This window comes from Haemorhous mexicanus, chromosome 6, assembly GCF_027477595.1.
Source record: "Haemorhous mexicanus isolate bHaeMex1 chromosome 6, bHaeMex1.pri, whole genome shotgun sequence".
In the NCBI taxonomy this organism is placed as follows: Eukaryota; Metazoa; Chordata; class Aves; order Passeriformes; family Fringillidae; genus Haemorhous; species Haemorhous mexicanus.
This window is the reverse complement of record NC_082346.1, coordinates 20,601,086-20,614,256: the sequence shown is the minus strand read 5'-3', so window position 1 is coordinate 20,614,256 and position 13,171 is coordinate 20,601,086. Positions and strand designations below refer to the sequence as shown.

The following is a 13,171-nucleotide window of genomic DNA, read 5'->3' as shown; positions in this document are numbered from 1 at the left end:
AGCTGCCTTGGGTTTGCCTGGAAGAGCTGTGGTCTCACCTCCAGTTGTACTGCCCAGTTCATCCCAGAAATGTGCAAAAAAATGCATGTGTAGAAATAGCATCAAAGTGATGTATCTTACTTGATCAAACGCAGCTCAAGTGAACTAAAAAGATCTTGAATTTGCATCTCAGGTTGCTCTTGCTAGAAGAGCACAGCCTGTTTTGATATGCCTGTTCTGTGTTGTAGGATCAACAAAGCACGATGGTTGCCTGATGCCAATGCAAGCATTTGTCAGTAAATTCTTTTGTTTGTTTTTCAGTAGTCCAGATTCCAAAAGACGCAAGTCAAGCCACAATGAATTTTTGTTAACAATAGAAAAACAAAGATATATGATGCTACTTAAAGAATACTTCATAATGTAAACAGCAAGTGTTAGAATTGTTGTAACTTGTAGAATATCATAAAACCAGCATTTGGGCTGCTTTCTCTTTGCTCCTACTCAGTTTTCTAAATGTCACCAGCTGTACCAAGGCACCTTGGAAAGGCATCTACACTGCTACCCTGCCTGTGAAGTGCAGCACTTCAGGCTTTGTTGAAAATGCATTTTATTCACCTAACTTGCACTTTGATTTCTTTCTGCCCTTTCATTTAGTTTTGTTCCACGGCTAGAGTAGAATAGTTGAACACTAGTACATTGTTGGTGGTTAGTAATTTCAGAGCCACGTAACAAAACCGGTCTTTAGTGAAAGGGAATCGTAGACAGATGAGATAACACTGCTCATCATTCTGAATTCTCAGCCTTGCCCTGCAATCATCAGCATTTCTGTGGCCCACTCTTGTTTTTAAAAATCAAAATTACATGAAGGCAATTTCAGGATAAGGAATCTAACACTTGTACTATTAAAATTAATATAAGAAATTAATACTGTTGTATTTTAGAGTATTTTTATATGTTAGTGTCGTGTGTCCTTGCTCTGAGGAAAGATGCCATGAGGGTTAAAATTAAGAAAATTATAAATACACTGTTACATTGGGATAAGTATCTTGTCACCTTCATTTTACAATTTTCCTAATTTAAACTTCTGGCCTCTAATGTATTTATAAGTATTTGGAACTCTAAAAACCAGCAAAATCAATGGAACAATGATTTCTTAGCATCAAAGAACAATTACATATTGATAAAAACTTAGAGGAGGGAAGAACCTGCAGACTTGCAGGAATACATTGCAGAATATCACTGGCAGAATTTTGCACCACCACACATTGTATACTTCTATTTCAAGCTCGTAAACCACACATTAAAGTGTAACACTGTACAACTTCCCAGGGATTGCACCCAAGTGCAAAAAATATCTGAGATGGAGGATCAAGTTACAATAATGAGCTAACCAGATGTGAAAATTGTATTATCAGCCTGTCACTCGGCCTCTTTGGATCCTTTAATAGTTGCTTCTTCCTGAGCCAGCCCTAAATGCATTCAGTGAAAAGCTTTTTCTTGAGCAAGTCTCTCCATTTCTCTTGACTCCTCATTCAAATCTTCTGCTTAACACTAGTCTGTAAAACTCCTTTGCTTTGCAATGCTTTGCATCAGCCTTTGCTTGGTAACCCTTTTACATCTCTGACTGAATCCATGGCACCATTACTCAGTTTTGAGCTGGGACTGAGGAGACTACTGCATCCCTCTCATTTTTTCCTTTAACACTTCAGGGGATGACATTTAATCTCTCCATCCTTGTCAGAAACAGGATAGAAATTTTTTAGAATCTAGATTTTTTTTTTTTTGGTGGGGGGGGGGAGGGAATTTCTTAGGCTATGTTTTATATCTGAGGGAGTCTTTGCTCAGTAGCTAGTATGACTGCTGTGAGTAATTAACAGAGATCCTAATATTTCCTCTGCCAGGACTCCAAATTATTTTGTTGCCATATATACATATAAACATATAAAAGTTGTTTGGTGTGAGAAAGCATACCCTGCAGGACGAGGATTGTGTGTTCTAATTTGTTCTTAATTTTTGTGGATTGTGGAAAATGCTTGAAAAACAAGGTTAGAAAATTGCACAGTGTGTTTTGAATTTTTTATATTTTCAAAAGTGCTTTGAAAAGACATGAACTTAAATACTTGCAGTACATCATGAAGATCAATATGTGCATTATGATCACTCCAAAATAACATGAGATGTAGATAATGCTTCTATTAAAACATGATTTATTAAAATGTTTTTGACATAAATGCTCTTGTTCTCTTTGGGGAATGAACAACATGACCTCCTTTCTTTGCTTTTGAGATCCCACTCCCCTTTCTTTTTTTCCATCCTTTGCAAAGCACTTGACTGGTGTCCTTCTGGACACTGGTAAATCACCCTTGCCAGACAGTGATTACTCAGAGAACTCATAAAAATATTTGCCGAGAACACATTTTAATGTTTCAGCAATGATCCGATTTGTCTAAAATTGGTATTACTTCTACATGGTTGCACGTTATACTGGAGGATGCTCACCAGCCTTGAGTAAACTCTGCTGGTGGGAAGGGGTAAACATTTGCTACTGTCCATACAAAGTGGTTTCTGAGATTGAGCTTATGTCTAAGTTATTCTGCAGCTCGGAGGGATTTGGTGTATGATTTTGGTTCAGAGATACCATTAAAGTGAATCAAAAAGGCAAATGTCTCTCAGGGATCCAAAAAATAGCACAATCATTAAAGTAATAACAAAAGAATACTGAGGGTTTTGTAGGTATGAAACTTGTACAATTCAATGGTAAAGAATTGTATCTGGAAAATTAAAAGAAGAAAGCAATGCTTTGCGAAATGTAGCATTTGGGGGACCTGTGAACTATAAAATATGATGTTGTGACTGTGGATCATTATGTGTTTGCTGTTTGAATCAAAGTTATATTTTGAAGAAGTGTTTCTTTGTTGTGTATCCAGTAAATCTATCACTGCTTGCCACTAAATAGGTCATTGAATGCTACACTCTAAAGTATCCCCTAGCTGTGCAGAGTATCACTCAGTTAAAAGTCAATCAGGATGGGGATCAGACCAAAGAAAACAGTCACACATCAAGCCAGTTTCTTTTCTTGTCTGTCCGGCAAGGTGCCATATCAGAATTTCCAGTGAGGGGTTCAAAAATTGTAAATGTGTAGTCATGCAGACAATACATATATGTTTCAAAAATGCAAGGAATGAAATAGTTTTTGAGTGAAATAATCTCATTGATTTTCTTGAAGTCCAGCACAGGCCTGCCAGAAACAGCTAAGAAATACTTGTAAAATTAGATGCTTCAACTTGTAATTGTCATAATTTTCCTTTACTCTAATCCCAGGTCCACAAAGTGATTCTTTATTTTGTTCCCACAGGTGTGCATCTGCCTAATCTGAGAGAACTGAAGTTGAACAATAGCTTGCTTGTATCTGTGAGGTAAGAAATGAATGATTCTCTGAAATAAATATAAAGAATAACAGCCCTCAGTTTTATTTAAGTGATAAAATCTTCATTTGTACTGCTTTCATTCCTTCCATTTCTCCATGCTGTGATAATGGATTAGGTCATGAAGATATGCTCCACTACCTCAAAAGTTTAAGGACGGGACCTGATCTGGAATTCATCAGTGTAGCTGAAATGGTGCCAATGAATTAGCCCTGGTTTGCCACCAGGGAAGTTCCTGCTATGCTGAAGTCCATGGAAATTTGTTGCACATTTGAAAGGAGCTATAAGTTCCGCTCTTATCTATGTCTAGGTGCTTAGATTTCAGTGTTTTAGCCTTTGGGCTTTCACTGTGCACAGTAGCCTGTTCTGTACAGGTCAGACCAGTTCCTCAGCTGATGAAAATCACTTTAGCTTTACTGAAGTCAATGCAATCAGGTTTATGAGTGCTGCTGTGAAGCCTGCATGTCCCTGGCTTGCTGAGCTGCATGGAAACATCATGTTTTCTCCCAGACAGCTGGGGGGACTTGGTTGGTTCGTTGGTTGGAAAGGTAGAAGTGAAAACCTTCACAACGACGAAGCAGATCTGTCTTCTCTCTCCTGTGCTGATATCTGTATGACACTTGCTAATTAATGCAAAATAGAAAGATACAGTTCATATCAGAAAAGGGCTGTGTAAAAGGCCCTGTTTTAAATAGGACTGCTCTCTGGCTTTGTATGGGTATCTACTAAACTCATGGGGTAAAAAGTAGTGGGTTTGCCAGTTCTTTTTAAGAGAACATGTTCCATCATAAGAAATGGCAATAAATTCTTCTTGGTCTCTCTAAAGTATCTAATGAACTACAGTTGCTACACTTTCATTTTATTTACCCTTGTTCTGGTGATGAGATGAAGTATCTGCAGTCTAAATTTTGTTTTTCTTGCCTTCTAATATATAACATGTAAAAGTGGTGATTCTGCATTGCTGCAATTATTTTAATAACAATGAGCAGTTGTCATAAGCATGAAATTGCTCCATTACTGCAATGGACGAGTAAGTAGTGAGTGAAAAAATTAAATTTTTACAATATTAAGAGATATTATATTAAAAAGAAAAAATATAAAACGTGGGTTTTGGTTTGATCGAAACTCCATATTCTCTTAAAATGTGTCAACAAAAACCTTTTGATCAGCTCTTTTGGTACTGAATAGAAGAATGCTGTTCAGGAAAACTAAACTGCTTGACTCATGGTTTTAGCAGGATTTTGTACCTCTGTATTCTGAGACTCTAATTTCTGTCATGAAAAGTTCTGGCATACCATTTTCTTAGACCTGACACCCTTGTGGGCCTTGATGCAGGGAATACTTGGTCTCAAGTTGAGTTTTGATTTGATCTGCTCTAATGTAAATATGTTTGGGCTTGAATATCAAGTCTAATACTGTGATGATTCCCAGGCACTCCAGCCCAGGAGAAGCTCCCTGCTGCTCCTTCTGTGTGGCAGCTAAATGCAATTGTCAGGGAATAGGTAAAGGAGGAGGAAGATTTTTGTTGTTTCTCCCAGACGTGAGCTCAGTCTGTGTAGTTACAGCAGTAGCTTTGCTTTATTAATTCCCATCTTTGACAATCTGTCATTGATAAACACAGATCATTTAAGGGCACATCCCATACAAGCACAGCCTTGTACTTGAACTTTATTTTTCAGTGTCTGCATCATGTCAATTTAATGCCCATTAGGGCAGTATTGTTGCCACAGCAGTAGTGATGCTTGTTATACCTATTGTAACATTGCTGCTCCCATTCCAGAGGCTGCTGCCATTTACTCCAAAATTCAGAATCTTATTTCTGAATTAATCTTGTTGATATTTGAATTCTGTTTAAAAAGTGATTGTTTTGTTTTATTCAACCAAACCCTTCCAAATGGGGCTATTGAGAATGACAGAAAAATTGTTCTTCCTTCTTACTGAGAGTAATTCCCACAGATTTTGCCAGCCATAAGGTCAGAATCATTGTGATTGTAATTTGAAAATAGGCAGCAGATAATATGAAATGTCTTGTAAGGTCCAAATGGAAGATTGGTTTTATTTACTGAAAAGAAGGCAGGGACAGAAAAGCAGGAAAAGAAATAGAGGGTGTTTTGTCTATACTTGGGATGCTAAAAGCAGACATTATTTGCATTCTATTTTATGTTATAAAAGTATATTCTGGTGAATCATTATGAAGAAAAGGCTGTCAGTGTGCATGCATGAGTGGGTAATAAGATGGGAGACTTTGTGTTTTGTCACTTTATTTTTGTTTCATCTTGTCTTGCAGAGTAGGATTACCTAATTATTTTGGGATGAAATGAAATTAAAACTTTTTTTCTTTTTTTTTTTCAATTTGAAAATGGAGGAAGAATTGGCTTGGTAGATGTCAAAATGAAGGTTTATCATACTGACTTTAGTTACTGATTTTTTTTGAGGCATTTATTCCTGTCAGTCTCACATAGGAACTGAAGATGTGAGGATGCTGAGGTGTGCATTGCCATGCATGGTTCAATAGAAATAAAAGGAGTCATGTTCTAGCAGTGAGGAATCGAGGTGTTCTTGTATTACAGTTTTCTATGGGAGTGCAAGGCTTGCTACATCAGTGAGTTTGGATATTGGCTTCTCTTGGTAGTTCCTCAAGAAGTTTTGTTTCCTTTGATGGGGAATGTGTTTGAGCTGCCTTATAAATTCATGGTCCTTCCCCAATCCTCCTAGAGCTTGCATTACTTTTGAATACTTGAAACTAAATGATACCATTATCAACAATTTAATTTAATCCAAAAGGAAAATATATCCAAGTTTATTTGCAGATAATTGATCTTCGTGGTTGAAAGGGAATTTATTTCTTAGCTGTTTCTGGGTTTTGGTTTTCTAGGTTTTCTACTGGCTCTTTGCTAAAGGGAACATCTCTGGAAAATCCAGTGTACTGTGAAAAGAAAATAGTTCATATTGTTTTAAATTTTCTAAATCGCAATAACTTCATTATGTCCATGTTTGGTGACCTTCACACATTTGCTAGCAACTGAGTAATTCTAGATTTATAAACTGATCATTGAGGATGAAAAGTCAAGCCTGTTTTGAAGAGTGCCTGCTAAAATATGCTGATTTCGGGGGGAGATTGTTTGTTTGTTTGACTGTTTTTTGTTTGGCTTTTTGTTTGGTTGGTTTTGGGTTTTTGTTTTGGTTCTGCTTTTTGTTTGTTGTTTTGGGTTTGGGTTTTTTTGTTTGGTTGAGGTTTTTTTGGGTTGTTTTTTTTTTTTTGGTTGGTTTGTTTGTTGGTTGGTTTTGGTTGTTTGTTTTTGTTTTTTGTGATGACTGTGGTCCTCGTTTTTGAAATGCTTCTAGTAAAAGAGCTGTATTCTGAGGCAAATGAATTGCTACTTCTGCTTTGGCATGTAGCCTGTGTTTTGGTTTTTTTTTTATCAGATTGCTTTTATTCTCAATTCAGGGATGAATGAAAAGATCTGTTTAAAAATGTTTAGATAGATATCTTTACAAAAGGGCTTTTAAATCAGATAGGGGAGTCCTGAGACCTGGTTTCCATAAGTTTCCAGAAGAAGCTGTTTCAGCAGCTGAATTCCATTTCCTCCCATTCAGCACCACACGTTGAAGTCAACAGGAGAGAGATCTGCTCTCAGGGCTTCTCAAGCAACTGCTTCTAGCAGAGAGAGGCTGTCATATTTTAAGTGAGATGAAATGCAGGGACTGCAAAGTGTGGGGACCAGAGTGAGTATGGAGGATATAGGGAAAGGAAAGCAGATTTTCTTCATCCAGATTGAGTTAACATTTCATTGCTGCAGTTCTCTAACTGGGCTTGCACTATTGCAGAAGCATGCCCCAGAATGAGAGGGAAGTAATCCTGGTCTGTTTCAGTCAGTAAAATCCTCAGGAAGTTCAAATGAACAAGGTGCAGAGTACATTCAAAATCAACAATTCTTATGCTTTTATGAGCCTTAGGTTTTTGTTTGTTTGGTTTTTTTTTTTAACACCAGCTTGCAGAGACAAGACTAGCAACACAGGAGTCTCTGTATTCACGTTTTGAAATGTTTTGAGCCCTCTTGGCTGTGAAAAAAATAACTGTAAATATGAGCCCAGTGATTTGAGTAAAGATTTTGCTGGTCATTTTATGACTTTAAGAAACCAGAGCCAAACAAATTCTTTCTTAATTCAGGGTAAGGGTTCTAAAGTAATGTTTAAAAGTATTTTTGAGACTTCAGTCAGGATCTTTAGGTATTTTAACTTAGCAATAAACCTCCTTTTGGCCCAAGGAAGAGATTAAGGAAATAAAATATCTTCTGTTTTTAAAGCCACAAGAAATTTGCCTTCAGTGGCATTGCTCACAAGCTGAAAATTAAACATTGGTCCAATTGCTTTGCTTCATCTGGATCAAGTTACACTATCTTGTATAAGACTGAGCCATGACACTGATCACTCCAAAACTTGATGTACTGTTGATAGTGTGTCTAGGCACCAACTACTTTCTGGATAGTTTTCCCTCAAACAAGAGGAACATGGGGGCATCATTCCCCTAAATTTGCTTTTTTTCCTTGTCATTTTTACTTATTCCTTTCCTACGTCTTTTTTTTTTTTCCCCCTCAGTTTTTTTTCCTCCTTTTTCTTCTGCTTGTCACTTCTAATCTTTGGCAATTACTGGATAACTATGTTTGTTGTATAGTAACATGTACAGAGGTACATAGATAGCACATGTAAAAGCAACGGGGTTTGTGCAACAAGGATCAGCATTGCAGCATTGCTGTTATGATATCTAAAATCTCCAAATAGTTTCTAAAAAAAGTTCAGTTTGCATTACAGGTGCAAATGTTTGTACCTGTAATGCAGATGATGTACTTGTGTTATAGCAGTTTCTTACTGTGTCTAGCAAGGAATCAGGGTGTTCTTGCTCTAGGTTGCTCTTACCCATGCAGTCAGAGAGCCACTGCTCTGCTTTGGCTGGGGTGAATCCCTTCATATCCTTGTTCCAGCACCCAGAGCATCACTGTTTACTTTCATATTCATACTCCAGGATGGGGAAAGAATTTAATTTCACATGCAGGCTAGTTTCTTTGGGAAGTGTTCCTGTTAATTCTTTTGTGTAGATGGACTGAAAATCCTTCAGTAGTTAAAGTTGCTATGAAGTGGATGCTAAGAATATGTTTTTTGAGTACTTTGAGTGTTTTCCAGGAGCTAGGAAAGTATTTAAATGGAATCTTAATCCCTGTATTAATGAGTCCTCTCTGTATTAGTGCCTGCAGATCCCTGGGAGTATTACAAACCTGGGCAAAAATGCTGTGACCTCAAGTTTTATTTAGCATTCATGGTTTTAAGGATATTCATATTATTGATAAAAAGTAATGATTTTGGGCCAGAAGTACAGCATCTTTTAGTTGAATGGGTTATTTTCAGAAAAGCACAATCAGCCTGTCTGCCTTTGGCCCTAGGGAAATCTGATTGCTTTGACCACTTATCTGTCCTGGGTAGACCTCTGGTTTAGTTTCACCAGGTCAGGGGCCCAAAGCAGAAAATGTGTCTTTGTGACCTTAGATATCAGGGAATCTGATGGGCTGATTACCAGCAAGGGAAGCTGAACTTTATCTGTTCAAATGCACAGATGGAGCTTGGGCTCCATTCTGCAGCAAGCACAGAGGACAGCAAAGCTAGTTTGTGGCCTTGCAGTGTCTTTCCATGGTTCTCAGCATCAGCACCCCATTTCCTGAGGCCTTCCCCAGCTGAAATTCCCCTGCCTTCTGTTTCAGACTGCCAGGTAGAGGGTGTACCTGTAAGGAGAGGGATGATGAGGCAGGGGCTGCCTTGCAGCTCCAGGTTTGAGTCTCCTGGCTGTGGCAGGGTTGGTGAGGAGAGTGCAGAGCATCTCTGTCCTCAGAGAGCAGAGAGGATCTGCTCTCATTGTCATCTGAGCAGTTCCATGGCAGCAGGTTTCTTCCCCCAGGACACCTCTCTCATGTTTCTATTTTGTAACTGCCATACAATGCTGGGCATAAAAACCATGAGAGGATCACCACAGACCACAGCAACACTTTGTGCTTCGTGAACATGGCTAGTGAAAAAGCAAAGTAAATAAGTAATAGCTAATGTGTGCAGGAAGGCTGCCCTGCAAGGTAGGACAAGCCCATTACATAATTGTGCTCCTTCTTTGCCACTGTCTGAATAGGCACTCAGAGTTTATTTGGTAAAAAGAGGTCTTTCCTTTCCTTGTACGTAGCCAGCTGAACCAGGTCTTAAAAAGTAGTACGGCTCAGCTCCTGGGTTAGTTGTTGTTTCTACAGCATCCTAGGTTAGCTGTATAAATATGCTGTATTTTCCATCTCAGTTGCTTATTTTATCCTGGGCAGACACAGTCTTCTGCATGAGTTGTGTATAAGGCTTTGCCTAATGGTATCATGCTCTTGCTTGTATGCTCTGGATGGATATGATAAATAAAACTGTCAGTAATAACTAGCAGATTTCTGCCAGGAAAAAAGTACTTATGTGCCTGGCTATTAGGCAGTTTGCAGCTGCTCTGTTTCAGCTGTTAGTCTCAGGGTTCACACATGAAAATTTACATGTAAATATTCATTTATTTAGTGATGAGAAAAAATTGTTATAATCACGGTGTGAGAAACAGCAAAGAACAGGGCTGGGAAGCAGCAGTAATTAGCCCATTGGAACTTAACAGTGGAACTGTTAAGGAAGCTTTCCTGCCTGACCATCCAGGAGCCACTCTGGCAGAAACACTCACACCATCCGAAATTTTCACTGCTGGCATTGAGGCCCCTTCACAGTGAGCAACTCCAGTGATCCCAGGGGTGCCCCTCTTGGCTCTCTGCACACCCCACACTCACACAGTCAGACAAGGTTTCCTTACTGGTTCAACTCTGGGTTTCCCACAGCAGAGTCCCAGATGTTTGGATCCTTGGAGGAATTTAATTGTGGCACAATAACACAAAAAAAGCTCAAGCTGGGTGCTTCCTTCCTGAGGGTATCCAGCTGTGAAAAGATTGTCTTTGTGGAAAGACTTTGTGGAAATAAGAAAATAATCAGCATTAGTTTAATGGCTTTGTAGGTTGTTTTGATTCTCTCCTACAAGGGAATTGCTTCTCCGCAGCTTGTTTGATTTTTTTTTTTTTTTTAATTGAAAGTAATTGCATTCAGTGGGAAAATACATTCTTGGAATGCAAGGTAAATGCTGATTTTAAAGAAAGGAAGGAATCAGGTTGGAGGGAAAATTATGCTAATGGTTGTGTTTGTCAGTCGTAACTGTCAAATGAGAGGAATAAAAATGAATAAATAGATAGAGTTTCAGTGTACAATCAGTTTCATTATTTAATTTCTATGCAATATTCTCCACACAGGATTTAGTTGATTTAGTTGTTCTTATTTTCTACAGACACATTGCTGCACACAAAGGGCCTTGTAGCTATTTTTCCCCTAAAATACATTCACACTTCTTTTTCTCTAGCTATGTTCTGCATTTGCTGTGTGGCAGAATTTTATCCTTCTATCATGAGATCTTTAAAGGATGCATCAGATCTCCCAGATGCATTCACAGCTGGATCAATTGCTGCAAGAAATAAATACTGAAATGTCTTTGTGTTTTAGGAGGTGAAGTTGTGATTTTATTAGCAGGTGTAATGTGTGCACATTCCTCACCCTTTGCCATAAGCTGCACTTGTGTGTTCTTCTTGTGGGGGTAAGAACCTGAACACAAAGGTCTGCTAATGAAACCTGCCACCCACACTTTTGGTAACAGAATTTTTATGAAAGATTTGGTGTTTGAAAGACCATGCCATTTATGGCATTTCCTGGCTTGAACTTCATCAACCTCACAATCTTACCACTCTGCTTTCTACTATTTCATCTCACCATAGGCAAGAATTTAGAGAGGTTTGGTTTACTCTGCTTAGTGTTGCAGCTACAGGTGGCTCTAGAGCATGGTCAAGATGATCTACATCCGATTAACACCTGCACCAGATTTGGGATGTCTGCTGGTGTGCTGTGAAGGAGATGCTGAGGCTCTGCCTTGTAGTAACACCCTCAGCATGGAAACCTTTAAAGTCTGTCTGTCTCAGTAATACGGTGATGGGCTTTGAGGTCCCCCAAGCTTCTCTTCTGCATCTTGTTTGCTTGTTGTAAAAGAACATCTGGAGGCCAGTACAAGCAGAGAAAATCTCACTTGAAGCTGTCATTTAAGGAAGAAGTCTTGACTCAGGACATATAGATGCAAGTCTGTCAAGATCTGTAGTGAATACTAGAGGCTTTGAGAGGAAAGAAATTTGGAGGAAATCAACTGCCATTCACAGGTCCAAGTTGTACCTGTGTCTGTTTCTTGCAAGCTTCTTTATTTTTTGTTTTCTCATTAGATGTATATACAGATAAAAAAAAGAAAGAAAGGAAAAGTTACAAAGAAGAAATGGCCATCAGCCTTGGAAGGAAATCATTAGTGTCATACAAATGTGCCTGATCTAAAGGATATCAAGAACATGCATTTCCACCATTGTATATTCACTTTAAATTACATTTTCTCTGTAGGTTTTCATATCAACCCACTTCTGCAATATTTCAAGTATTTTTTTACAGTGAAAACTCTATAGTCATTACCATGACAAAAATTGAATAGCCGATCCAATTCTATAGTTGTGTGTGGTCAATTAATCTAGAACTCCAGTTTTTCTGATACACAGAAAAAGATGCTTCAAGGACTTTTTTTTTTTTTTTTTTTTGGTGAAATGTGTCTTAACGCCACTGAATCTGTCAGATTATTTGGATCTTTCACAGAATATTCCTTCTGCTTACCCTGAAGCATTAGAAGTTTTAAGTGTTGATTTTGAATGATGAGATCTGTATTAAAGCAAAATTGGAGTATGTCTTTTTACTCTGCCAAAGCTCAGACCTGGAACATACTGTGAAACAGGCACACAACATGTGGGAGACTGAAAAGTTATTTATGCAGGAAATTTCAAAGCACTGTGGGATTCAATTGTTCAATGTAAGTAACTCATTCTGTAACCACAGTTTCATTATCCTTTATTTTTTTATATGTAAGCTTTCAACAGTGAGAATGAACAATTGCCAAAGCTATAGGAACTGTCAGTAGCTCTGGGGTTAAACTGAGGGGCAATGGTTCTGTGGGTGTGAGAGTTTTATTTATGTGTCTCAACTTATTCCTGTTTGAAAATCCATTTGGTCTTGTGGAAGATGTAGTGCACCCATTGGGAGGCAGCCCTGGTATGTTGGGTTTCTACAGTTTCTCTGGGGTGCAGCTTTATGCCAAGGGTAGGAGCTGAAGTAGGGTGGAAAAAATGTAGTCAAGGGAAAGTCTTGTTCAACAGGACCACACTTTGGCAATCTCTATTCCTCTCAGATTGTGGGAGCTGAGTTAAAGCAATTGCCCTTTCATTGTGAGAATGCTACAGCAGTAACTAAGCTGACAAGCAGTTTTAATTATCAAAAGAAAATTAACACAAAATTACGTTATCCTTCCCACACATGTTGTATATTTGTGTGTTAAGGAATTGCTGTGCCTGACTCCATCAGCATTTATCAATCCCATTATTCTGCTCTAGGTTTTTTTTGAGAGCAACTAAAAATGAGAGTACTTGAAATTAAAGCTGCATTTCATGTGTATTAACTTTAACAGAAGTAAGCATCTCAGTTACCTTAGGCACAAGTATGATGAGTTACAGAAGTGTATGGATCAGCACTCCCACTTCTAAATACCTCTCTCCTGTTGGTCTCACTTTTTGTTTAAATGAGATATAATCTGACATTGA

The 13,171-nt window shown here is 38.3% G+C and overlaps 1 protein-coding gene across 1 annotated transcript in view; it reads left to right on the top strand.

Moving 5' to 3' along the window:
• Positions 1–13,171, top strand: part of LRRC56 (leucine rich repeat containing 56) — a 56,356-nt gene that overhangs the window by 21,301 nt on the left and 21,884 nt on the right. The window contains exon 4 of the mRNA XM_059849161.1: positions 3,335–3,395. Coding sequence (XP_059705144.1) covers positions 3,335–3,395 — 61 coding nt within the window. The remainder of the gene's footprint in view (positions 1–3,334; positions 3,396–13,171) is intronic.